The following is a 27,474-nucleotide window of genomic DNA, read 5'->3' on the forward strand; positions in this document are numbered from 1 at the left end:
AGTTTCTTCAACTGTATAGAAGAATTTTTATTCAATAATTTATATTATACACAGTAAAAACAGTTATATGCCTTTCAAATTAAGCAGTTTCGACTGTTATGTCCATTTATCTGTAACAGGTTAACGCTTTGACATACTTAAATACAAATTGTGTTAAATAGCATATAAACTTATTTGTGCCACATTATTATGGTCATACAAATGACCCATGGAACACACAACACCTATTCATGTCACACAGCAGCCACACTAATTGCCTGCTACAAATACTGATTATATTTTATGTGACCTCATTCTTTCACAGTGGCATGCTTCAGATACAATTTTCTCAAGTTACAAGCCACATAACTCTTAATAAAACACTAAAGATTTCTATAGGTGACTCAGTCATCATTATCAGCGGTTAAAAAACTGACTGCCAGGGCTGGTACAGTGTTTCACTTATATAGGTGTGATTGTAGCATGTAAAATCTTCTGGAAGGTGTTGAAGTGATGTAGGTGTGGAAAACAAGTTGGCCAGCTAATAGGATTTCTGTCTCACCATGGGACTGAGAGACATCAGGGGCATGAGAAGCCAATGCCACATCTTTCAGGTTATGCTGGTATAAGAGCCCAAAATTAGTAAAAAATGAAATGATAATGTGGCATTGCTGGCAACCAGGGAAGTTTTGACTGCTGGGTTGCAGGTCTTATTTTAGGTGATGCCACACTGGGCACCTTGTGTGTCAGTAATGATGAGATGATGATGAGGACAACACAACACCCAGTCCTCAAGCAGAGAAAATCCTCAACCCAGCTGGGAATTGAACCCAGGCCTGTTGAATGGCAAGCAAACACATTACCACTCAGATATGCAAGACCTGATACTTAGTAATCATACATAACTTCTTGCTCAATGAAAGATCAGTGTCTAAGGACTGGAAAGTATCACAGGACACACTACCACTCAAGAAAGGAAATAAGAACAATCCACCGAATTAAAGGCCCATATCATTTATCTCCATTTACAGTAGGATTCTGGAACACTATGATAAAAAATTATGAGTTACCTCAAAGAAAATGATCCATTGACACACAGTTAACATGGATTCAGAAAACACTGTTACTGTGAAACACAACTAGCTCTTTATTCACACAAAGTAATGAGCACCATTGACAAGGGATCTCAAATTAATTACATATTTCTAGATTTTAAGGAGGCTTTTGATACTGTTCTCCACAAGCAGCTTCTGATCAATTTGTATACCTATGGAGTATCGTTTCTATTATAGCTGCGAGCGACCAGCAAGCAGTGCATTCAGAGAATGGAGACACGAAGCCACCAGGTGGGGGTGCCACTGGAGGTATTGCTAACAACAAATAGACAAAACAGATGAACAAGTAGGGGATGACAGATACTACAACCGATCAGGACACATTACGAGGTAAGCAAGCAAGAACTGAGGTGGTAAACATAGCGAGACAACAACAATGCAGGAACACTCCAAACAATGACAGTATGTATCTCAACACATGGAACTGGAATGCAAGAAGCACACGTGAACTACAGCAAGAACCAGACTGCCAGCATAGTGCCATGCAACCATCTAAATACAGGACCATGGTAAATGCAATTGGCCACAGACTTAGCGTAGTACAAAGAGTGGCACACTCACAAGGGGAGGCTCGCAGTGGAGGTGCGTGCCAGAGCACAGAGACCCCTAGTGGGTATCCAGGTTCAACTTCTGCGCCTTCCAACACCAGATTACTGATCCCCCCCAAAACCTGCCCATAAGGGTGGAAATGACCCGGGCGGAGGCCATGATGGGCAGAAGGAGGGAATGGAGGGAGACCCTGGGTCATCACCATCAGCAATGGGTTGGGATAGCAGTCCGTGGAATCCATCAAAACGTCACCAGAGGGCAGGGCATCACACAGCACCTCTGATCCTTATGGATGCAGGAAGGAGTGCTGGCATGCCTGCCAGGAGCCAGCAGCCACCAGCAGTGGGGCTGACTTGAGGACCTCGTGCACAGCAGAAGGAAGTGGAGGGTATCAGGGGAGGTGAGGTGCAATGAAGGGGTATGAGGCCAGAGTTGGTTATGGTGGTGGTGCTCAAGCCCCTTCTAAGTCTGTACCAATGTCACAAGCTGCCCATGAGTTGCGACGACTGTGGTGGAAGTCCAACCAGCCTTGCCTCCAAATGAGCCGGCCCACACTTGTGTGCCTGGGGTGTAGTGTTGAGAGGGTCAGAAGTGAGGCTCAGAAGGTGATGGTGTCAGCAGATGGACCAGGGTCATGGATGCCACCCATGGAGGAGTTTGGCCAGGCTATGACCACAATTTGGCGTGGTGCAATAAGTTTCAGGAATATGGTGGTGGCCAACGCAGTGCCAGAGGATTCGACAGCTTTTGTCAGCTGATGTTTAAGCATCCTGATCAGTCATTCTGCTGTGACATTGGAGGACAGATGGAACGGAGGGGTGCAGATGTGTTTGATACCATTGGCCTCACAGAATGCGTGGAAGGAGGCTGCTGCGAATTGGGAGCCATTATCAGAGACCAACGTATGAGGCAGGCATTCGATAGTGAGACCCTGAGCCAAGGCCATGAGCATGGCATCAGGCATGGTGGACACCATGTGCAGCACATACGGGTATATGGAGTATGCATCCACAATGAGTAACCACAGTGATCCTAAAAACAGGCCCACAAAATCGAGATGGATGCAGTCCCAGGGGTGGCGAGGCATGGGCCAGTGTGAAAATGATTCCGAAAGGCTGGCCTGGTGATGCGCACACACCGAGCACCCATGTACCAAACGTTTGATGTTGCCAAACTATGCCAGGCCAATACATATGCTGGTGAGCCAATGCCTTCATGCAGGACATCCCCCAGTGTCTGCATTCATTGCAGCAAGCACAGGACATGGTGGTACAAATCAGGTGGGATGATCACCCGATGGACGTCAGCCTCCGTGGCCAAGAGGACACATGCCACAATCGATAGTCTGTGTGAGAAATGCTGCCAGGGGCTGAATTCAGTTTTCAACCAGTGAAAAGATAGGTGGGCCAGCCATGAGTCACGTAGCAGAGAACCTGCCTTAGGATGTGGTCCTGGCATGTGGCAATTGTGACCTGTGCAGCCGTGATAGGAAATCCGTCCCATGTATCTTGGCGGGTTGTATCAATGTGAAAGCAGAGGACTCCCTACTGGTCAAATTTGGGATCAAGGCCCAAGGGGAAATGTGACAATGCATCTGCACTGAAGTGTTGAGAGGTGGGTTTATATTGGATAACATACGTGTAACTTCATAAGAACAGAGCCCAGTGCTGGATACGTTGAGTGGTTCACTCTGGGAGGTGTGTGATCAGTAAGGAGAGTGAACTTCATCCCAAACAGGTAGATGTGAAATTTTTGAATGGCGAAAACTGTCACCAGAGCCTTTTTCTCAGTCTGAGAATAGTTCCTCTATGCTGGGCACAGCATCTTGGATGCTGGGGAATGGGATAAGTTTCAACAAGAGACTGTGCATTGATTGTAGCTCCGAAATCCCCACACTGGCAAAGGGAGCCATTGAGTTTACCGACCACCACTAACAGGGACACCAAAGCACTCACTTTCATGGGCTCAATGACGCCAGCAGCCTGCAGTCGATTGCATCTTGGATGCAGACACAATGGGCTGTTCTGAGCCATCCTCATTCCTGTGAGCCAGGACTGTACCAATATCATAGGTCAAAGCATCAGCCACCACAACCAAGGGGCAGTCTGGACAGAAGGGAGACAGGCAAGGAGCAGACTTCAACATAGTATTCAAGTGGAGAAAAGCGTGATCACAGGTAGGAGTCCAGTTGAAAGGCACTCCTTTGCGACACAAGTGATTGAGGAGCTGTGCAACATCAGCAGCCTGGGGTAAAAACTTTATGTAGTAGTTAGCCTTGCCCAAAAAACCTGGAGGTCAGATAAATCCTTGGGCTGGGGAAGGGAGTTGATGGCCGTGACGTTGTGATCCAATGGACAAATGCCATCTTTATTGAGCAAGTGCCACAGATATTCGACTTCCAGTTGAAAGAAACTACACTTGTCTAGCCAACAGTATAAGCCTATGGCCTGCAGGGCGTGAAATAAGGTATCAAGGTTTCCAAATGCTTATAGCGTGTATGGCCGGTGACCAAGATGTCATCGAGATAATTGGCACAAGCTGGGATGGGCTGTGTGAAGTGCTCCAGGTACCTCTGGAAAATGACCAGTGTAAAGTAAATACCAAATGGAAGGCGCTTGTATTTACATAATCCAGAAAGTGTGTTGATGTCAATGATGTTCTCGGATTCCTCATCTAAGGGTAATTGATGGTAAGCCTTTACCAGGTCAACCTGAGAGAAGTACTAGCCAAGAACAAGTTTGGTGACAAGGTCTTCCTGCTGGGGAATGGGATAAGTTTCAACCAGAGACTGTGCATTGATTGTAGCTCTGAAATCCCCACATTGGCAAAGGAAGCCATTGGGTTTACTGACCACCACTAACAGGAACACCAAAGCACTCACTTTCATGGGCTCAATGACACCAGCAGCCTGCAGTTGATTGCTCTTGTTTGACTGCTAAACATAAGGCCACTGGAACGGGTTGAGTCCAGAAAAACCGCAGCTGAGCATCTGGTCAGAGAGCAATGTGCACCTGGAAGCCTAAAGCACACCCTAAGTCAGACTGAAACAAAGAGGCATAGGCCAAGCACAAATCATCGAGGTCCTGGAATGGGATGGCAGTGGAAATGATCTTAATTTCATCAGAAATCAAAAAGTCAAACAATGTGAAAGCATTGAGTCCAAACATGTTTGAAGCCAATGGATGGTCAACCACCAGTAGTGTCAGGAGCCGGGGAACATGTTTATAGGTGGCTGGGACCGAGAACTGCCCACAGAAGGGAATAGAGCCATCACCATATGTGACCAATCGCCGAGAGGTGGGAGATGACTGTGGGGTACAAAGGCATGTATACATCACCAGATTGATCAAGGAGATGGCACCCCTCGTAGTGATCTGGAAATGAACGTCCACATTAAAAAGGCAGAGCGTGAAGGACAACTTCCAGGTCAATGGGCCTTCTAGTGGAATGACTGATTGCAGAGTATGCACGGTATCCTGATGCCCCACGGGTGAGGGGCAGTAGTGGGTTGAGCGGCTGGGACAGACTGATTGGAGATGGACATCTTTCTGACAGCCCATGTACATCTTCCAGCAATGGGAACAGCCTGCACAAGAGTGGGCGAAAAAGCACTGTGGGAAAGATGGAAGTAACTAAAGTGACCGTGACTAGTGGCTCTGAACCTATAGAGACACTGGACTAGGAGGAGTCCAAACAATGTTGCTCTCTGTGGGCGGTACCACGACGAAGGCACCAGAGAAGTACCCTCAGGGTGGACTCTACCGCCAACAATATGACACCCTTCAATGCTGATTGGCACAAGTGAAGTCACATTTGTGGCTCAGACCCTGCAAGTCCATCACCCAAGAATGGTATGATTGACCAGGCTGTTTATGGTACTGATGGAACTCAAGCCAAGATGCCACAGCATGATATTACTGGGAACAGTAGTTTGTCAGCAGCACACATATTCATTAAAGAAGAGAGCCACAGGGTCTGACAACGGTGCCAACTTGCACAGCAGAAAGAATGTGTTTGGTGATGCCCAGGACAATAATAATGACAGCTTTAGGGAGTCATTTGTAGCCTGAAACACTCTGAATTGTTTCAGACAATCAAAGTAAGATTCCTAGTCTTCCTTAACGTCATTAAAGGGCAGAAACAACGGCAGACATGGGGAAGTGTCTGAAACCGGGATACCCAGGAGCTGGTGCTGTCGGACTCCCCTGCACTGACTTTGTCCATCAGAAACTGCAAAGATTGCTGTAAGACATCTAACTGGTGCTTCCGCTGCTGCGTGAGCTGCTGCTGTTGTTCCAGGAGCCATACCAATGTAGCCTCGATGCTACAAAACCTTTTACCTCATCACCAATCTTATAGCTTTGAGTGACTAGTGAACAGTGCATGGCAGAGAATAGAGATGCAAAGCCACTGGAGGTATCACTAACAATGAACAGTGTCCAAGGAATAGAAAAGCAACTGGAATCACTCAACAGAGGAAAGTCCACTGGACCTGACGGGATACCAATTCGATTCTACACAGAGTAAGTGAAAGAACTTGCCCCTTTCTAACAGTCTCTAGAGGAATGGAAGGTTCCAAATGATTGGAAAAGAGCACAGGTAAGCCCAGTCTTCAAGAAGGGTCGTCGAGCAGATGCGCAAAACTATAGACCTATATCTCTGACGTCGATCTGTTGTAGAATTTTAGAACATGTTTTTTGCTCGAGTATCATGTTGTTTTAGGAAACCCAGAATCTACTCTGTAGGAATCAACATGGATTCCAGAAACAGCGATCGTGTGAGTCGCTTTATTTGTTCGTGAGACCCAGAAAATATTAGATACAGGCTCCCAGGTAGATGCTACTTTTCTTGACTTCCGGAAGGCGTTCGATACAGTTCCGCACTGTCGCCTGATAAACAAAGTAAGAGTCTACGGAATATCAGACCAGCTGTGTAGCTGGATTGAAAAGTTTTTAGCAAACAGAACACAGCATGTTGTCATCAATGGAGAGTGCCACAGGGGAGTGTTATGGGACCATTGCTTTTCATAATATATATAAATGACCTAGTAGATAGTGTCAGAAGTTCCATGCGGCTTTTCACGGATGATGCTGTAGTATACAGAGAAGTTGCAGCATTAGAAAATTGTAGCGAAATACAGGAAGATCTGCAGCGGATAGGCACTTGGTGCAGGGAGTGGCAACTTAACATAGACAAATGTAATGTATTGCAAATACATAGAAAGAAGGATCCTTTATTGTATGATTATATGATAGCGGAACAAACACTGGTAGCAGTTACTTCTGTAAAATATCTGGGAGTATGCGTGTGGAACAATTTGAAGTGGAATGATCATATAAAATTAATTGTTGGTAAGGCGGGTACCAGGTTGAGATTCATTGGGAGCATCCTTAGAAAATGTAGTCCATCAACAAAGGAGGTGGCTTACAAAGCACTTGTTCGACCTATACTTGAGTATTGCTCATCAGTGTGGGATCCGTACCAGATCGGGTTGCCCGAAGAGATAGAGAAGATCCAAAGAACAGCGGCACGTTTCGTCACAGGGTTATTTGGTAACTGTGATAGCGTTACGGAGATGTTTAACAAACTCATGTGGCAAACTCTGCAAGAGAGGCGCTCTGCATCGCGGTGTAGCTTGCTCGCCAGGTTTCGAGAGGGTACGTTTCTGGATGAGGTATCGAATATATTGCTTCCCCCTACTTATACCTCCCAAGGAGATCACGAATGTAAAATTAGAGAGATTAGAGCACGCACGGAGGCTTTCAGACAGTCGTTCTTCCCGCGAACCATATGAGACTGGAACAGGAAAGAGAGGTAACGACAGTGGCACGTAAAGTGTCCTCTGCCACACACCGTTGGGTGGCTTGCAGAGTATAAATGAAGATGTAGATGTAGACAGACAAACAAGTAAGGGACAACCAACACTACAACTGACCAGGACACAACACAAAGTAAGCAAGCAAGAACAGAGGTGATAAACATGGCGAGACAACAACAATGCAGGAACACTCCAAACAACAACAGCATCTATCTCAACACACGGAACTGGAACACAGTATGGCCAAGATGCACATGCGAACTACAGATTGTACCAAATTTCTGGGGTGTCACTGTGTGGCTGCCTAAATACATGACTGCAGGAAACATGATTGGCTGCAGTCTTCACGTGGTACGGAGAGTGGCTCACTTGCATGGCGAGGCTCGGGGTGCAGGTTAATGCCAGAGCACAAAGACCCATAGTGGGTATCCAGGAGCATACTGCTTGGTGTGTGTTCAACTTCTGTGCCTTCTGACACCAGAGTTTCAGTAGTGGGGTTGGATTCATGATTTTCTATCAGAAAATTCACAGTTCATAGTAATGGAAAGTCATTCAGTAAAATGGAATTGACGTCTAGTGTTCCAATATGTTGTGAGAGCTCTGTACAATGCTAAGCAAAATTGTGAATAGTCTGTCCTATGTAAATGTTACCCCATTCACAGTGGATACCATACATGCCAGGAACTAAAAGATCTGCATTGTCTTTAACTGGGCATAACATATACTATGTCTTGATTGTGGGCCAGAGCACTGGTCTCAATCCATGTCTCTGCAGCATGCATCCTATCCTGCTAATCAGTGCCCCTCAGTAGGGAAGGGATGCAGCTGGCTTAGCCTATTCTTCCAATTCATGAGGCATCTTTAATTGCTAGCACCTGAAGGCTTTTAGTATCTCTCCATTGCTGTAACAATTTTCCCTGCATGTGTGTCTCACATACTGAAATTCAGCCTGGAGATGGTTTTTGTCAGAAATAACCTTTTTCCTGAGTACTAATGTGTTCAGCATCACATTCTTGTGTTCAGGGTGGTGAAAACAACTGTTAGTCACAAGTATCAGTCAGTGTCCATAGATTTCATGTACACTGAATGACCAAGGCAGTCTCCTGACTTACAATCAACTAAAACATCCAAGAACAGAAGCTTTCCATCACTTTCATCTCAACAGTAAATTTAATTATGGAATGGACACTGTTCACTGGGAACACATATTGCTGTAGTGCAGTTTCTCCAAAAGACCATATGAGGAAGGCATTGTCAACATACTGCAGGAAGCAAAATGGATGCAACTGTATAGAGTTCAGAGCTTTCTTCTTGAAGTTCTAAGTTCTCCATAAACAAATGGAACATGAGAAGTAGCTTATGGCTGAGCATTACCTAAAATAAGAATAAACAGCAATGCTTTTAACAGAGACCAGGGGTACACAAGGAAGCAGCCTTCAGATATCAAGTGAAAGCAAAGACAGATGCTTGATGCTCATGTGGAGGTGGAAGCAACAGTTTCAAATGTGGTGCTGGCTCCCTGCATGACCTGATGTCACTCAGCTCCATGGCAGGCCAGAACTGCTGTCAGCTGCCAGGCTTGCCTTATGTGCTAGTGTCACTTTGGCCCTCTATGAAGGGTCCAGATGCTGCTATCATACCTATACAACTGTAGTACCACTGCCAGCCAATTATCTTACTTGCTGATGATGGTGGTGGAGTTAGCTATCAAAAGCTTTTTTATTTGAAGTCCAATTATCTTACTTGCTGATGATGGTGGTGGAGTTAGCTATCAAAAGCTTTTTTATTTGAAGTGATGTAGCTTGTAAACTGAAATTTTATTGATTACTCTCCATGTCTACTATCCCTCCTAAAGAATATCCTTCAGTAAATATTGTAACTGACTAATTTGGTGCTGCTCCATTAGTTGGGCCCATAAAATTATAGTTTAAATCACATTTTCTTTGTAATGGAAAATAAAATTTATTTTGATAAAACATTCCATCAACAGTCTTTTAGCTCACTACACTTACACAGAACAAAAGTGAAACTGAAAACATTTCTAGAAGTACTGAAGGAAAGGTAACTGATAGTTTTTATGAGAGATATCTGTCAGAGATAGTGTTAAACAGTTGCAAGGCACAAATTTGGTTACATTTTTTCAATAGAATTTGCCATCTGGGACTCCTAAAAATGATTTAGTACATTCTGCATAATTCCTGGAGGCCAATCATATAGAAAGATCATTATAGTTGTTCTTAAGGATATCATTGTACACACATCAACAAAAGATTTGCATCACCTTGGTTCCCAGAGTTCTGGATCCTGTACAGAAAATTGGAATAGAGATCAGTATAAACATCATTTCTCCCCCTTTTCATTGCTCATGAAAACAACATTGCATGTCGTACCACCATACACCAAGACCTTCAGAGGTTGTGGTCCAGATTGCTGTACACACTGGTACCTCTAATACCCAGCAGCACGTCCTCTTGCATTGATGCATGCCTGTGAATTCATCATGGCACACTATCAACAAGTTCATTAAGACTCTGTTGGTCCAGATTGTCCCACTCCTCAATGGTGATTAGGCATAGATCCCTCAGAGTGGTTGGTGGGTCACATTGTCCATAAACAGCCCTTTTCAATCAATCCCAGGCATGTTCGATAGTGTGCATGTCTGGAGAGCAAGCTGGCCACTCTAGTCGAGTGATATTTTCCTGAAGGAAGTCGTTCACAAGATGTGCATGATGGGGGTTCAAATTGTCATCCATGAAGATGAATGCCTCACCAATATGCTGCCAATATGGTTGCAGTATTGGTCACAGGATGCCATTCAAGTGTCATACAGCCATTACAGCACCTTCCATGACCACTAGTGGCATACATCAGCCCCACATAATGCCACCCCAAAACAGAAAGGAACCTCCACCTTACTGCACTCGCTGGAGAGTGTTTCTAAGGTGTTCAGCCTGACTGGGTTGCCTCCAAACACATCTCCAATGATTGTCTGGCTGAAGGCATACACGACACTCATCGGTGAAGAGAACATGATGCCAATCCTGAGCAGTCCATCCGGCATGTTGTTGGGTCCATCTGTACCATGCTGCATGGTGTCATGTTTGCAAAAATGGACATCACTATGGACATTGGGAGTGAAGGTGCACATCATGCAGCCTATTACACACAGTATGAGTCATAACACAACGTCCTGTGGCTGCACAAAAAGCATTATTCAACATGGTTGCATTGCTGTCAGGGTTCCTTCAAGCCATAACCCATAGGTAGCTGTCATCCACTGCAGTAGTAGCCCTTAGACAGCCTGAGTGAGGCATGTCATCGACAGTTCCCACCTCTCTGTATCTCCTCAATGTGCACACAACATTGCTTTGGTTCACTCTGAGACACTTGGACACTATCCTTGTTGAGAGCACTTCCTGGCACAAAGTAACAATGTGGGTGCAATCGAACCACGGTATTGACCATCCAGGCATGGATGAACTATAGACAACATGAGCTGTGTACCTCCTTCCTGGTGGAATGCCTGGAACTGATTTTCTGTTGGACCCCCTCCATCTAATAGGCACTGCTCATGCATGGTTTTTTACATCTTTGGACAGGTTTAGTGAAATCTCTGAACAGTCATAGGGACTGTGTCTGTGATACAATATCTACAGTCAATGTCTATCTTCAGGAGTTCTGGGAACTGGGGTGTTGCAAAACTGTGGCACTACAGTGGTTAAAATATCAGTCCAGGCTGCTTTTGCCCTGTATAGAGCCACATAATAGCCTTCCATTTTTTGCTTTTCAATCCACTGATATACTGAATTTCTAGCATTAACTGCTCTATTCATCATTGGTTTCACCTGTAAACAGTTCATCATGTAATACACCATACAGTCTTCCATTTCACACACTTAATTACAGTGGACCTGTCTTCAATCCAACAATTTCATCCTACAACCAGGACTCATTTTCTCAATTTTTCCCTTGAGGAAATATAATCATGTTCACTTCCACTGCCCACTGCCTCTACTTACATTTTCTTTCTTCACAATGGGTCGTTTTTTTTGTTCATGTTCTATAATTTGAAGAGATCATGAAATTTAGAAAACTTTTTTCTATAAGTCAGTAGATCCCATATAAGTTTCACTCTTTGTTTTGACCATAATCTGTGTTCCAGTTGTTATCTGTACTTGAAGAGTATTTTTCCAAAGTATACATAACACCTTTGATAGTTTGGGGACAATCTTGAAAGTTTTTACTGATCTTCTTATTATTCAATTCAATTTTTTTTATGGGAGTTATGTAGAATAGTCTTCATACTTATTTTTTCAGCTTTTGTTTGTTCTATCTTGTTTCTTTATTTCTGAGTACATATTTGGTAGCTGTCAGAAGTGACTCACTTTGTTGCGTGAAACAGTTACACACTGTCACAGAATGAATGGTTATGTAATGAGTAGTTACTTGGTGACTTACAAAATGTGCCACATACCTCATGTGTTGCTTATCAAGTCCAAGCGAGTTTTAAGAAAGAAAAAATTCCACTGAGAATTTATACATCTAATACTTTAACTTTCCTGGTTTTAAGCAGAGGAAATTCATAAAATCATCGTTCCTTCAATATGATGTGTTTAAGCTATCCAGCAGAAAAATTCTGTAAAATTACTTTGTATATAATATGTTTTTATTATTGCTGATATTTTGTCAGTTGCCCAGGTAGAATACTGCAACAGATTAAATTTAAGTATTTCACTTTCTACCAACATTTTTGGATGTTGGAATCGCATACTTTGATACTCGACTGTGAAATAGATTTCTCACATTAATGTTTAACTGACTGTATGGTTTCATAACACTACTGAATAAGTTGTTCCAATTAAACATCATCTGAAAAAAACTTACTCGGAATATGAAGATACTTTTTAAGTACTACTTAGTCAAGTAATTGATATAGGCCCTACCATGTACTGTTAACTGGACCACAGCACTCAGTCCAACACTAATATTGTTGCTCGCCTCACACAGATAATGTCCTTCATCATCCTGAGAGATTGTTTCTATAAATAAGGAGCCATTTGCTAAAACCTGAACTGGTTCTGAGTTAGCATTGACTTTTAACAGTTTTGATTCCTTTCTGTGTTGATGAGCTAAATCCAAGTAATGTCCAGGTTTAGAACCTGAAAAAGAAATGATATATTAACAACTTCATGTTTGTAGTAGCGGGTATATATTTTTCATTCTTTTATGACAAACCACTTACTGTATTTAAGTCATTTAACATCATATAAATACAAATTAAGTAGGCCTCTGAACAACATTTGTATTGCAGTGTAAATTGCACATAACTTAATTATGAGGGTTGTATAATAAGTAAGGCAACAAATTTTTATCTCTGCCAATTTCAGTTGAAAAAATTCAGAATTTGTTGTGGGACATTGTGGAATATTCTGCTTCACCCCTATAGTTTCACAAAATTCCAATAGGTGGCAGTGCTATACATAGCCTTCAAAATTGCAACTTTAATGGAGGTGTATTCAAAGCAGAGAGCTGTCAGTGAGTTTCTTTTGGGGGAAAACCAGAGCATCACAGATATTCATGGAGAATAATGCCTATGGAGACCTGGCAGTGAACAAAAGAATGGTGAGTCATAGAGAGAGGTATCTGATATCATCACAATAAGGTTGCGTCAACCTGTCTAATCTTCCTCATTCTGTCTATCCACTGATTCCTACAATGTTTGATCATACATACACTTTCCTTTGAGGTGAGTGATGAATCACAATCAAACACCTTGCTGTACAACTGGATGTCTCTGTTGGTAGTGCTGACACACTCATCCACCAGTTGGGGTAGTCAAAGTTGTATGCCCACTGGGTTCACCACTGTCTGACAGAAGGACCATTTTTTTTGGAATTGATTGCATGTTATGAGGCTGGGTGTGACAATGCTTTATGGGACATCAACACAGGCAATGAAACATGGGTTCATTGCTTTGAACTAGAAACAAAACACCAATCCATGGAGTGGTGCCACATCACCTATCCTCCAAAGGAAAAGTTCAAAGCTGCACCCACAGGAAATAAAATTTTAGTGACAGTCTTCATGGACTCTGAAGGGGTTATTCTATTTCACGTCCTCCCTTATGGTGTAATGATCAATTCTAGTATGCATCATGCCACTCTCAGTAAACTGAAGAAACAGCTTCAACATGTTCATTGCCACAAAAATGCAAACAAACGTCTCTTTCTCCATGACAACACAAGGACTCACATATGTCTGCAGATCTGAAAGGAGTCCACAACACTTCATTGAACTGTTCTTCCTCATCTGTCCTACAACCCAGATCTCACATCTTCTGACTTTCATCTGTTGGCCCAATGAAGGATGCACTTCAAGGGGAGCAGTTGGCTGATGGGGAGATATTGATGCAGCAAGACAATGGCTCTGAAGTCAACCAGTAGAGTGGTACCATGTTGGTATACAGGTCCTCAAAGTAAGATGGCACAAGGCCATCTCTTTTAATAGAGATTATATTGAAAAATAGGATTTTCTAGCCAACAGAGAGGGAATAATATGGTATATTGCAATCCTGAATAAAACCAACGTGCTTACAGAAACAAAATGTGTTTCATTACTTATTGAATGCACCTCAAAATTAAATATTTATCAGTTGATAGAAATTTATATTTTCAAGTGCATTAATTTAATTGTGTGATTCAGAGAGTAAGTGGGTAACTGTCAGATTAGATATCCAAAGATTTGAGTTTCCATTCTCAGTTGGTCCTAGGCAAAATCATATCTAATATCATACTAGTAAAGCAGTTTGGTGTTCAAACAAACCTTCCGGCTGTTGACAAAATGTGGTTTTAATTTTAATCAAAGAAAATTGGATGGCAAAACTTTTAAATTATTATACCATGGTGCAAAACCTAAATAAATGATGTATGGGAACATGAATGTTGAATAAAGCAAAAAGGACACAATATCCTTAAAGCTGTATAGAAAAATATGATTGACTATTACCAGCACAAAGTAAATGTATCAGATAACCCAGGATCAAGAGGAGGAATCACTGAAGGTGGGATGGAGGTTTGCAGTACTATTATTTTGTTAATATGTAATCAAGTTACATACATGTTATGTCACTGAAATACTCTCCGAAGACACACTTTTCACTTCAAAAGGAGAAATTATATATTGCTGTTAAGAGAGAGAGAGAGAGAGAGAGAGAGAGAGATGGGGGCCTGCTAAACTACACTCCTGGAAATTGAAATAAGAACACCGTGAATTCATTGTCCCAGGAAGAGGAAACTTTATTGACACATTCCTGGGGTCAGATACATCACATGATCACACTGACAGAACCACAGGCACATAGACACAGGCAACAGAGCATGCACAATGTCGGCACTAGTACAGTGTATATCCACCTTTCGCAGCAATGCAGGCTGCTATTCTCCCATGGAGACGGTCGTAGAGATGCTGGATGTAGTCCTGTGGAACGGCTTGCCATGCCATTTCCACCTGGCACCTCAGTTGGACCAGCGTTCGTGCTGGACGTGCAGACCACATGAGACGACGCTTCATCCAGTCCCAAACATGCTCAATGGGGGACAGATCCGGAGATCTTGCTGGCCAGGGTAGTTGACTTACACCTTCTAGAGCACGTTGGGTGGCACGGGATACATGCGGACGTGCATTGTCCTGTTGGAACAGCAAGTTCCCTTGGCGGTCTAGGAATGGTAGAACGATGGGTTCGATGACGGTTTGGATGTACCGTGCACTATTCAGTGTCCCCTCGACGATCACCAGAGGTGTACGGCCAGTGTAGGAGATCGCTCCCCACACCATGATGCCGGGTGTTGTCCCTGTGTGCCTCAGTCGTATGCAGTCCTGATTGTGGCGCTCACCTGCACAGCGCAAAACACGCATACGACCATCATTGGCACCAAGGCAGAAGCGACTCTCATTGCTGAAGACGACACGTCTCCATTCGTCCCTCCATTCACGCCTGTCACGACACCACTGGAGGCGGGCTGCACAATGTTGGGGCGTGAGCGGAAGACGGCCTAACGGTGTGCGGGACCATAGCCCAGCTTCATGGAGATGGTTGCGAATGGTCCTCGCTGATACTCCAGGAGCAACGGTGTCCCTAATTTGCTGGGAAGTGGCGGTGCGGTCCCCTACAGCACTGCGTAGGATCCTACGGTCTTGGCGTGCATCTGTGCGTCGCTGCGGTCCGGTCCCAGGTCGACGGGCACATTTACCTTCCGCCGACCACTGGCGACAACATCGATGTACTGTGGAGACCTCATGCCCCACGTGTCGAGCAATTCGGCGGTACGTCCACCCGGCCTCCCGCATGCCCACTATATGCCCTCGCTCAAAGTCCGTCAACTGCACATACGGTTCACGTCCACACTGTCACGGCATGCTACCAGTGTTAAAGACAGCGATGGAGCTCCGTATGCCACGGCAAACTGGCTGACACTGACAGCGGCGGTGCACAAATGCTGCGCAGCTAGCGCCATTCGACGGCCAACACCGTGGTTCCTGGTGTGTCCGCTGTGCCGTGCGTGTGATCATTGCTTGTACAGCCCTCTCGCAGTGTCCGGAGCAAGTATGGTGGGTCTGACACACCGGTGTCAATGTGTTCTTTTTTCCATTTCCAGGAGTGTAGAAATGCATTACCTGATGCTTTTTTCCATGACACTGTGGGCTGTGGGAAACCATCTACTTTACAGTCTATGATTACAGACTGTCCCAGCTTGGCTGAGGTATCCTTTGGTTCAACCACCCAGGTTGGTGGAACTGCAAGGCAACAAATTATCTATTAGCTACATATTTCCAAGCACATATTATACAAATGTATATATAAGAATTCTACTGAAGCTAGAGTCTCTTTTTTCACTATCAGTGTTCTGAAAACCATTAAGAGGTTTCTAAATTGACTTGAAAACCATCTTTATTGGTTGGTAATATACTGTTTGAAAACTTGCAGCAACACTTTCGTCTTTTGTTTCTGCCAGAAAAAGGAAAAAAAGTTAAAGATGCCTGACAAAAGAGCTTTCAATCACACAATGACTTTTGGATGTGCCTTTGACAGTTTTGTAACAGTTGCTTAGTGGCACTTTAAAAAAAATGATGCGCCATGAAGCAATTATCCAAATGGGACAGAAATCAGTAGATGTGATGTCCATGCACAGACAAACAAATGATTACAGCTTCACAAAAATTGGATCATTAATTCAAGACAAGGAACTTTACAAAATGAGCAAGACAATAACATGTTGGTCCACCTGTGGCTCTTAGTCAAGCACTTAACATTGGTTGACACACTTATTGGGTGTCCTCCTGAGGGATATCATGCTAAATTCTGATCAATCAGAATGTTAGATTGTCCCCATAATGCACCAAACATTCTTAGTTACGGAGAGATTTGGCAACCTTGCTGGCCAAGGTATGGTTAGGAAAGGACAAAGGCAAGCAGTTGAGCTCTTCTTGTGTGTGTGCAGGTATTATCTTATTGGAATGTAATGCCAGGATGGATTGACATGAAGGACAAGAAAACGGATTGTAGAGTATCATCCATGTACCATTGTGCTGTAAGGATGCAGTGGGTGACCAAAGGGGTTCTGCTACGAAAAGAAATGGCACCCCAGACCATCACTCCCACTTGTTGGGCCATATGGCAGGTGACAGTCAGGTTGGTATACCAAATCTGTCTGGGGCATGTCCATACAAATCTTTGCTGCTCGTCACTGAAAACAATTTACTCCAGTTGAATGGATTCCAGACCAAAGATATGTCTTGGGATTCCATGGACAGCAGTGGGATACCAACCTGACTGCTGCCACCCACCATATGGCCTGAAAAGCAGGAGTGATGGTCTGGAGTGCTCTTTCTTTTAATAGCAAGGTCCCTACAGTTGTCATCCACAGCATCCTTACAGTACAGTGATATGTCAACAATATTCTATACCCTGTTCTGTTTCCCTTCATAACAAGCCACCCTAGGATAACAATTCAGGAAGATAATGCCTGTCCACACTTGGTGAGGGTTTCTACTGCTTGTCTTCATGCTTTCCAAATCCTGTCTTGGCCAGCAAGGTCACTGGATCTCTTCCCAATGGAGAACATTTTGAGAATTATGGGTGTGACTCTCCATCCAACTTTGGATTTTGACAATCTAACATGCTAATTGGACAGAATTTGGCACAGTATCCTTCAGGAGGACATCCAGCAAATCTATCAATCAGTGCCAAGCCAAACAGTTGCTTGCACAAGGACCAGAAGTGGACCAACACATTACTGACTTGCTCAATTTGTAAAGCTCTTTGTCTTGTATAAATCATCCAGTTTTTCTGAAATTGTAATCATTTGTTTGTCTGTTCATGTGCAGCGCATCTACTGATTTCCATCACATTTGGAGAATTCCTTTGTGGTGTGTCACTTTTTTTATCTTAGAATGTATAACATGAATCCATTCAGTCACGAAAACTGTTTCTTGGTTTCATTGGCATGATAATGAAAATTAAAATCACCAGATACTGCTACAATTTTTGTGTACAATAATTTGAGGCAAATCCAGTAACCAAAATTTAAAAAAAAGGACTCACTTTAATAAAAAAAATTATTTTAATATAAAGTCCAATTTGGGTTTTGACATTTTTTCTTTGTGCTCTTGTAATGCTGATTGTAAACAGGATTCAAATATCAATGGCAACTGGTTCTCTTTTAAGAATAGTAATGTTGAATCGGAACAACTAAATGAAGAAGACTCAGGACAGAAGGGAATTACAAGTTGGAGCAAGATGTCTGAGGGTTGGGACAATGATCCAAAACTAATAACAAGAAACAAATCTTTAAAACTCAAATTGTGTTTTCTCAATATATACAGTCAACTGTTTAAGTAATGTGGTTTAATCACAGTGCCTTTTTTTGGATACCTGAATGTTCTTTGATTATGGAATGGAAGGAACAGAAGTTTTCTTATCTGATTTAGTTTTGTTACAGTTCATCAGTACGTAAGGGAGAGGTGCAGGATGCAGCAGTCAGTAAATATGTACACACAAACTCAATTAGTTCTCAGAATTTGTCCATATTTATAGACTTATTTCATCTCTAAGAGCTCATATCATTCTCCCTTCAATGGCAGTCCATTTAACTGTGAAAACAGAACGTATAGAGATAAAATGTATTTTACAAACATGTAAGGTACTTATATTACACATGGAAAGATTACAAGTTTACTGATGTAAGTGTTTTACATTATTTGTTAAACTGAAAGGTAGAAGAAAACTAGCTGTTTTGATCAAACGGAAACTCAGCAAGGTGTGGTCGCAGAAGTAAACTCATTTGGTGGATCATAAGTAAAAATACAGTCTGCAGTGTTAATGGTGTTTAATTTCAATAAAATACTTTCCATTGGGGCAATCTATCAAGTGGACAATCCTCATATTTGTGGTCCACCTACATTCAGCTTTAGATACACTGGAGAGGGTACAATTTTCATTCTAAAATAATGTATAGTGTGAGACCCACTTACCAAGTAACATTTAATGTGAATCTTTTAATATGCTAAACCCACCTGTGATTGAATAATAGTCATCACAATGCTGAATTATCTCACAAAAAAACCCTTAATTAACATTCTTAAACCTGAAACCACTTTTTAGACTACTTGTACATGTTACTGAATAATAAATGTATTAACAAGTGAAACTTATTCCTAATCTGCAGTTCTTGGAAGAAGTCATAGGAAATAATATACTTCGTAAAATAATTGACATTTTCTTCATATCAGTTGGCTTGTGAACCTGCTGCTAATTATGGGACATAACGTCTTCCTAGTTTGACATTGCTGGACTTGTTTAGTCTCCTCTCATGGCCCATAGCAGAAACACTTTCACATACCCACTGTGAATAAGTCTTTGGCCTTTATATCATTTTAGTCTGTCATGTAGACAATCTATCTCTTCAAAAATAAAACTTACAAACTTCCTCCCAGTCTCTCTCTCTGCTCTAATATGTGTGTGTGTGTGTGTGTGTGTGTGTTTTAATCCATTTACCCCAAACCAGGATATATTAAGGGTGAATTCAATAGAATCAAGATTTTTTACTGAATCATTACCTTAAATTAGTACACAAGCATCATTTGCAAATTGAACCAATAAAGAATCGATATCTGTGAATGAGTCATTCATTGAGTCTAGAAACCGAATTCTTCTAAAATCAAGACATGAGAAATATCTCATGTTACACACCACTTAGAGTATTAATTTTCTGCATTTGAGGTGTTTTGTCTACTTGTCAAAATGAATCATGTTAGTAACTGCAGGGGGTTTTCCTGTTTAAATTCAGCTCCCTCAGCTTGACACAGTCACACTCAAATGTACACTCTTCATTCAAATAATTAAAGTGATTTTGCATCTCAAAATTTGTATCAAATTAGAAAGTATGCATTAATCTCTATGTGACTGATTTTATCGACAAGAGCTGAATGTTGATACAAGAATTTGAATTTTATTAAGAATTACCCTCTCCCCCTGGTTTCACTCACATATATGTTTGACACATATACTGCACACATCTCCTCTATCCCCCCTATCCCCTTTTTCTCTGTCCATCTTATCCTTCTCCACACTCTCTATGTCCATCTCCTTCTCTTCCCCCTCTACTATCCATTACCTCCTCTCTCTCTCTCTCTCTCTCTCTCTCTCTCTCTCTCTCTCTGTACACCTCCTCCTTACCCTCTGACTGTCCATCATCTCCTCTGGCTCTCTGATGTCTATCTCCTCCTCTCCACCTTACTTGGTCCACCTCTTTCTCCTCCTTTGTTTCTGTACATCTCCCTGACACTTCTCTTGGCAAAGTCATGCCCATCCACATATGTAGCTCCAGGAAGCCATGCTGATAATACCCACACATGCTCCTCTCTCTGCCCATCACCCGCTCCATGTTCTATCTGACCATCTCCTTCTGTCCCACTCTCTCTGACTGTCCTCTACACTTTTACATCTGACATGTAGGCCACTCTGCAAGTGAGATTGATACGGCAAGCTAATACTATACCCTGTCATGCTGGGCAGCTTACATGGCAGGGGTTAAAAATCATGTTTCTGTCCATATGTCTATTCCTACAAGAGATGGAAGGTTCCAACCTCTACTGTTTTGATAGTTGTTAAGTTTTATGTTTATGTAGGTTGAAATTGACCCTGAGATTTAGGAGAAGATGCTGATGCCGGACACACACACACACACACACACACACACACACACACACACACACACAAATGCATGCACACTGTCACAAAAAAATAGTGTGCCTGAAAAGATGTCAATTTTGATCCAGTGATGGCATATACTACCTGGAGAATAGTAGATGTATTGATAATGGTTTCAACATTGTCTGCCAACACATAGTGTAGCGACACAGCTACCAGAGTGCCATCTGTGTTCACCCTGTAATAGGGAATGCTCACAGCTCAGTGTGGTGCAAACATGTGAAGCAAGCAGGCAACCATGCCACAGAGATGCGATCTTGTTTTCTACACCCAACTGAGTGAATTTTAAAGGGGTCAGACTGTAGCGTTCTGAGATATGGGATGGTCCTTTCTAGGAATTGCCACACAAATTGGACATGCTGCATCAGTTGTGCAATTAGGCTGGTATCAGTGATCATGGAAACATTCTCACACCTGTAGATGAGATCCTGCACATACACGCAGCACAGACATCTGCCAGGATTATTGTACAGTAAAGGTAGATGTGTATGATCATACAAAAATGGTTCAAATGGCTCTGAGCACTATGGGACTTAACTTCTGAGGTCATCAGTCCTCTAGAACTTAGAACTATTTAAACCTAACTAACCTAAGGACATCACACACATCCATGCTCGAGGCAGGATTCGAACCTGCGATCATAGCGGTCGCACAGTTCCAGATTGTAGCACCTAGAACTGCTCGGCCACAGTGGCCGGCTATGATCATACAGCTACCACAACACAGATAAGAGGGCTTGTGTGCCGAGATGTGTCAACATGAGTTGTTGCAAACCAGTTATTAGCAGTAGGACCATGGGCACACACACCTCTAGCCTGTCTTCCACCCACATCACAGTATTGATTTACATGGCTACAATGGTGCTGTCAGTGGGTCACTTGGAAGATGGAATGGCACGCTGTGGTCTTAAGTGACAAAAGCAGATCCTGCCTGTAAGCGAGTGATCATTGTTTCTGCAGACCTGGTGAGCGCTCTCTCATAGAATGCATTCATCCAAGACACACTGGCCCCAGCCTTATGATCTGGGATGTGATAAGCTACAACTGTTGTTCACTTTTGGTGTTTCTGCAGGGGCCACTAACCAGTGCTCAGTACATGCAGAATGTTGTTAGAGCTGTTATTTTGTCGTTCTTATAACAGAAGGATCATTTGTTGTTCCAACAGGATAATGCTTGCATACACACTGCCTGTGAAACTCAACATGCTCTGTAAGACATGCAGCAACTCCCCTGACCTACATGATATCTGGACTTGTCTTCAATTTAGTACATGTGGGATCTGATGGGACAAGAAGTGACTCGTGTGACTTGTCAACCAACAGCTCTTACAGAACTACATGGCATGGCATGACGTATCTCAGGACAGTTTTTGCCACCTGTATGACCAACTAGATGCCAGAGTCAGCACCTGTGTTGCCAACTGTGGAAGATACACCACATATTAATGTGGGTACTTCAGCATGGGCCAATACCTGGTACCTCTGAACTGAACCACTTGTGCTATTGATCTGCAAGTGTGATCATTTCATGTACCCCATATGCAATAAATACTGAGTGAATTGGAAACCTTGGGTGTACTATTTTCATAAGCCTCTCTAAACCTTTTGATATCTTGTTACATCTTTGTCAACTGGGGTCTCAGGATGCCTCTTTCATATATTTGACTTTTATTTCTTGTTCTATCATGAGCTACTACACCACACTAAACCCCTTCTCCATTAAGTAGGTAGATGGAAAAGCTAGAATTAGTAACTTAGTTTCCACCACAGAGGACAGTAGGAATTATTCCCTTTCAATTACAAACATTCATAGCTCTGTTGCTGGAAAATCATTAGGGATTTGCAGTTGTGTTCCAAGACATCAACATTACTCTTGCAACCTTTGATAAAACTGTCTCTATGTACTGAAAGTAGACTGAATTCTCAAATTTGTATTCAAAGGTGCATAGGTCATGAAAACTAGATTGCATATCATCTTTGGTTTGTTTGTGTATGAGTAAAAAACATATACATCTGAATGTATAAGAATGTTTATATATTTCTATAACATTCATGAAGATTTGATAGTGAGCAAGTTTGTGTCAACTTGAGTTATTTATGGATGGTACAGTTTGGCAATGAATGAAGATATTATACACTAAGTGGCAAGAAGTCATCTACTAAAGCATCTCCTGATAGAAATTTGTTCTTGATAAATGAAATTCAAATTGGCATTGATCTGTTTCACAGTAAGCAATCAACTGTCCTACATGGCGAAGCAGAAGTGACTTCAAGGCCTTCAAACACTTGTGGCTGTTCTTTGCAGATGTTATAGTGTGTGGAAAGAATGTCTCATCAATACTGAAGAACCACCCTAGATGCTGTTGACCTAGGAAACCCGATTCATTGTGAAATCTCTGCCATGCATGTAGCAATGACTACTATCTACCACTCAGAATCAACTAATTCACAACATGATAGAACATTCACTGCATACCTGTGGGCAACAAACTGCTCAGATACTGTGTCTGCACTCAATCCATATGCTGCATCTAGTTACAACATTCTGGAGTCATACACTGCATTTCTTCAAATGACACATCACTTCCAATGATTTTTGGTCACCCACATAAATCTTTAACCTCAATGACAATCATTTTGTCTGCAAATGATGCACTGAATGTATCACACATGTAATAGGATCATTCCCTATGTGCCGTATGAGTGTGTTGTGTGAATGTTACCTAAGTAAGTCAGTGGAATATTGCTTTGTTAAGCACTTTTAGGGGACGTCTGGTCTGAAAATGAATGGTCACATTCAAAACTAGTCACCAGTATCAATTACATGCATCTATGAAAGAACTTTTAATAAAAAGTTATCAACTCTTAAGTTCCTGGTCCTTCCCCAACAAAATGTTGAAACTACATAAAAATGCAGTTCCATCAGTTGCACATGTATGTATGTTTACAAAAGGAATGTTCTTTATCTCTCCACAAATAAAAAGTCTTCCACTTTTTCATACAGAGAAGAACTGTTCACATCAATGGTCAAATTTCTATCTGTGACTCAGAATTGCTGCTGTATGGTGAGTAGCAACTATCCTTTTCATAATACTGTGTTGTCATTATTACATCATAGCATTTGGATGTGTCACACTGATGGCTTACAAAAAATATGATAAGTCTGTATATACAGTGAGTACACAGATAGATATTTATTTGTTATAAAGGCATGATGACAGGTTTCCCTGTATCTCACATCAATTATCAGTCTAATCAGATTTTGTAGTACAAGTATTGTGTTCAAGTCCACATTAGTGGCCCACCCATACAGCTCTATCCTGTGACTTATAAATGGGAAAACTGTCTCATAGTACATTGTATTTAGTGTTTTATTACACACATATTTGCACAGTTGGTGAAGCAAATACAATATACTGCTTATTTTCCTGCATATGTAGTTAACATAGATTTCCCACTGAAGATAGCCATCCAAGTGCAGACCAGGAAATTTGCAGTCTTCACTGCGTGTATACAAAATTCCACAAATAACACCTGCACATCTGTGGCATGAGTTTCCTGCTGTGAACTATGGTTTTTACTTTTGGACTTTGGTTACTAAAATATGCTCTAAGACAAAGGAGTCATGCAAAGTGCCCACAAATTGATATTCATATAGGTATTGATGGAAAACACAAAATTATAAACTTTGGTGGTTGATGAATGAATGTGTGATACTGCACATGTAGGTGACAAGGATAGTAAAGAGGGGACATCTTGATAGCATGTTGATGCATTACAGGCAGAACCATTAAACCAGCTCTACATTTTGACAATATAACTATCAGTCAATGCAAAGCTGAATAACTGCTTGGATAAGGGCCAGAGCTGGCTGCAGTGGTGGAGCGGTTCTTGGCACTTCAGTCCAGAACCGCGCGACTGCTATGGTCACAGGTTTGAATCCTGCCTCGGACATGGATGTGTGTGATGTCCTTAGGTTAGTTAGGTTTAAGTAGTTCTAAGTTCTAGGGGACTGATGACCTAAGATGTTTAGTCCCATAGTGCTCAGAGCCATTTGAACCATTTAAGGTCCAGAGGTGGACCAACACATTTTTGACATACTCAATTTTTTGGGCTCTTTTTCCTGAATAAAACATCCAGTTTTTATGAAATTGTAATCATTTATTTGTCTGTATATTTACATCACATCTATCAGTTTCTGCCCTATTCAGATAACTCCTTCATTGTGCATCACCCCCGACTTTTCTTTGTTCTTCTTTTTTTTCTTAGAGTGTATTTAATCACCTCAGACAACCCACATGTTGAAAAAAATGTCTTGTCCACTTTATTATTATCATGGAACAGTAGAGCTGTGTGGTCCCAATATTTTCCCCTACAGCGCATGCTGCATTACTGTTTCAGTCATAGACCAAATATGGATTTTTCTCACCCCATTTTGATAATTTAGGAACCGTGGAGTTGTGTTGAGGTACTGCGCCTGCTACACGGACGTCTGAGTCACAGCTCTTGTACAAGATAAGTAATTTAAGTACTAATAAACTGTTTTTTAACACTTTAAACTAATTTATTACGTTAATTATAGTGCTCTGCAAGCGTACCATTAAAGGTTTTTGTCTTACTGGCGTGTTTTCACAGTAATCACGTAAAGTTCGTTTTGTTTACATATCGCGGCCAGGCCGAACTTTTGAGTTTTCAGATTAAACTTCATACCGCAATCTTAAGTGCATTTACTGATAGTTTAGTGTGCTAAATACGTTTGCTGCCCCTTTATATCTGTAGAGTATCGTCATCTCTTAAGTAATTTCCAGTAAAAAACTTCTGAACCACTGTTTACATAGTCGTGAGTAGGCCTAATTTTTCGTACACGTATTTTCATTGTTTTCCGGTAACTTAATTGTCTTTCTGTCACTAAAATCGATTTGTACCATGAGTGTAAAGTGCCTGACGTGCCGTAGGATCATTAGCTCCGGGGTCTGGTGTGATGGATGTAGTAACTTTTTTCATTGGGGCGACTGTAGTGGCGAGGGAATTGGGAAAATGAGCGAGACTCATCAGTGGTTCTGTAGGCTATGCAGTAGAGATAGGAAGATTGTGGAACAGGAGGGGAAAATTGCTGCCCTTCAGGCTGAGTTAGATGAGGCTAGGCGAGAACTGGGCAGGTTAAGGGGGGAGAAGGGTAAACAGGGGTGGGAAGTGGCAACAGGCATGAGGAACAGGCCAAGAAATTCTTCTGACAGCTTTGTTATTAATGTACAAAATAGGTTTGACCTGTTGCCTCAGTCAGAAACTGATGAGCCTCTCACATAAGTAGATGTAGACAGGGCTCAACAAGCTTTCAGCAGCAAATTGATGAAGAATGTAGGGAAGTCTGCAAAGAGAAAGAAAGTCTTGTTGCTAGGTAGTTCGCATGCTAGGGGTGTGGGCCAACTTCTGCAGGATGAATTAGGGTTGGATTACCAGGTCACAAGTTTTTTCAAACCTAGTGCTGAACTTGGGCAGGTTACAGAGGATTTAGGTTCACTATGTAAAGGTTTTACTAAGGAAGACACCCGTGGTTATTGTGGGTGGGCCGGGCAACAGTATTGACAGAGATCCGGGGTACAGCATAAAGTGTGACCTGGCAAAGATTGCATCGGCATCGAATCATACCAGTGTTGGGTTTGTGTCGGTTCTGGAGCACCACAACCGACCTCATTTGACCTCTTCTGTCAGGAGAGTTAATTTGGAGTTGGAACGGCTACTTGGATCTGGTGCAGGGTCACACATTGGTGTGGTCCCTGTTGATTCACTCTGTAGGTGGGACTATACTAGACATGGCCTACACCTCAACAGGAAAGGGAAGGGTAAACTGGCTGGGCTGATAGCAGGAAATTTAAAGGGGGGAGGAACTACATCTCATGGTGGAAACTCTTTTTTAGTGTAAGATCAGTGTCCAGTGGGAAACTCAGCCAGGCAAGTACTAAAGATGTTAAAAAAGTTCAAGATACTCACAAAAGTAAAGTGAAAAATACTGTTAGTATATTTCATCAAAATATTGGGGGATTGAAGAATAAAATTGATGAGCTTCTGCTTTGTTTAGAAGATATAGAAACCAAGAATGTAACAGATATACTATGCCTGTCTGAGCATCACATTGTCACTGATATGCAAAAGCTTAGCATCAATGGGTACAAATTAGCTGCACATGTAAGTAGAGACAATATGATGAGAGGAGGAGTTGCCATATATGTCAAAAGCTTCCACAGGGCAAAAAATTTAGAAACTAAAAAATTTTGTGTAGAGCAACATATGGAAGCATGTGCCACTGAACTTAAACTAAATGATGGCACTTTCATAATTGTAACAGTGTATAGGTCCCCCTCAGGGAATTTCCAGCTATTTCTAGAAAACTTGGATGCTTTGTTGTGCTATCTGTCAGACAGGGGGAAGCAAATTATCATTTGTGGGGATTTCAATGTTGATTCCCTGAAAGAGTGTAATAGGAAGAATGACCTTTTAGTATTACTCAGTTCTTTCAATTTGAGCTCCGTCATTGATTTTCCTACTCGGATAACAAAGAACAGCAGTACATTGATAGATAACTTTTTTATAGACCAAGATAAGTTTAAGGACATAAATGCTTATCCTGTTGAGAATGGTCTTTCAGATCATAGTGCACAGCTTGTCACAGTACATGACATAGCTCCATGCAGTATAATAAATCAGACTTTCAAAGCAGTGCGGTCAATTAACAATATAAATATTGCAA

At 42.0% G+C, this 27,474-nt stretch overlaps 1 protein-coding gene across 1 annotated transcript in view; it reads right to left on the reverse strand.

The window, feature by feature from the left end:
* LOC126298148 (Down syndrome cell adhesion molecule-like protein Dscam2) overlaps positions 1-27,474 on the reverse strand; it is a 560,143-nt gene that overhangs the window by 262,808 nt on the left and 269,861 nt on the right. Inside the window, exons 11-12 of the mRNA XM_049989461.1 lie at positions 16,135-16,254; positions 12,405-12,620 (exon numbers count right to left, since the gene is read on the reverse strand). Of these exons, the coding sequence (XP_049845418.1) occupies positions 12,405-12,620; positions 16,135-16,254 (336 nt within the window). The remainder of the gene's footprint in view (positions 1-12,404; positions 12,621-16,134; positions 16,255-27,474) is intronic.

Source organism: Schistocerca gregaria, chromosome X, assembly GCF_023897955.1.
Source record: "Schistocerca gregaria isolate iqSchGreg1 chromosome X, iqSchGreg1.2, whole genome shotgun sequence".
Classification (NCBI taxonomy): Eukaryota; Metazoa; Arthropoda; class Insecta; order Orthoptera; family Acrididae; genus Schistocerca; species Schistocerca gregaria.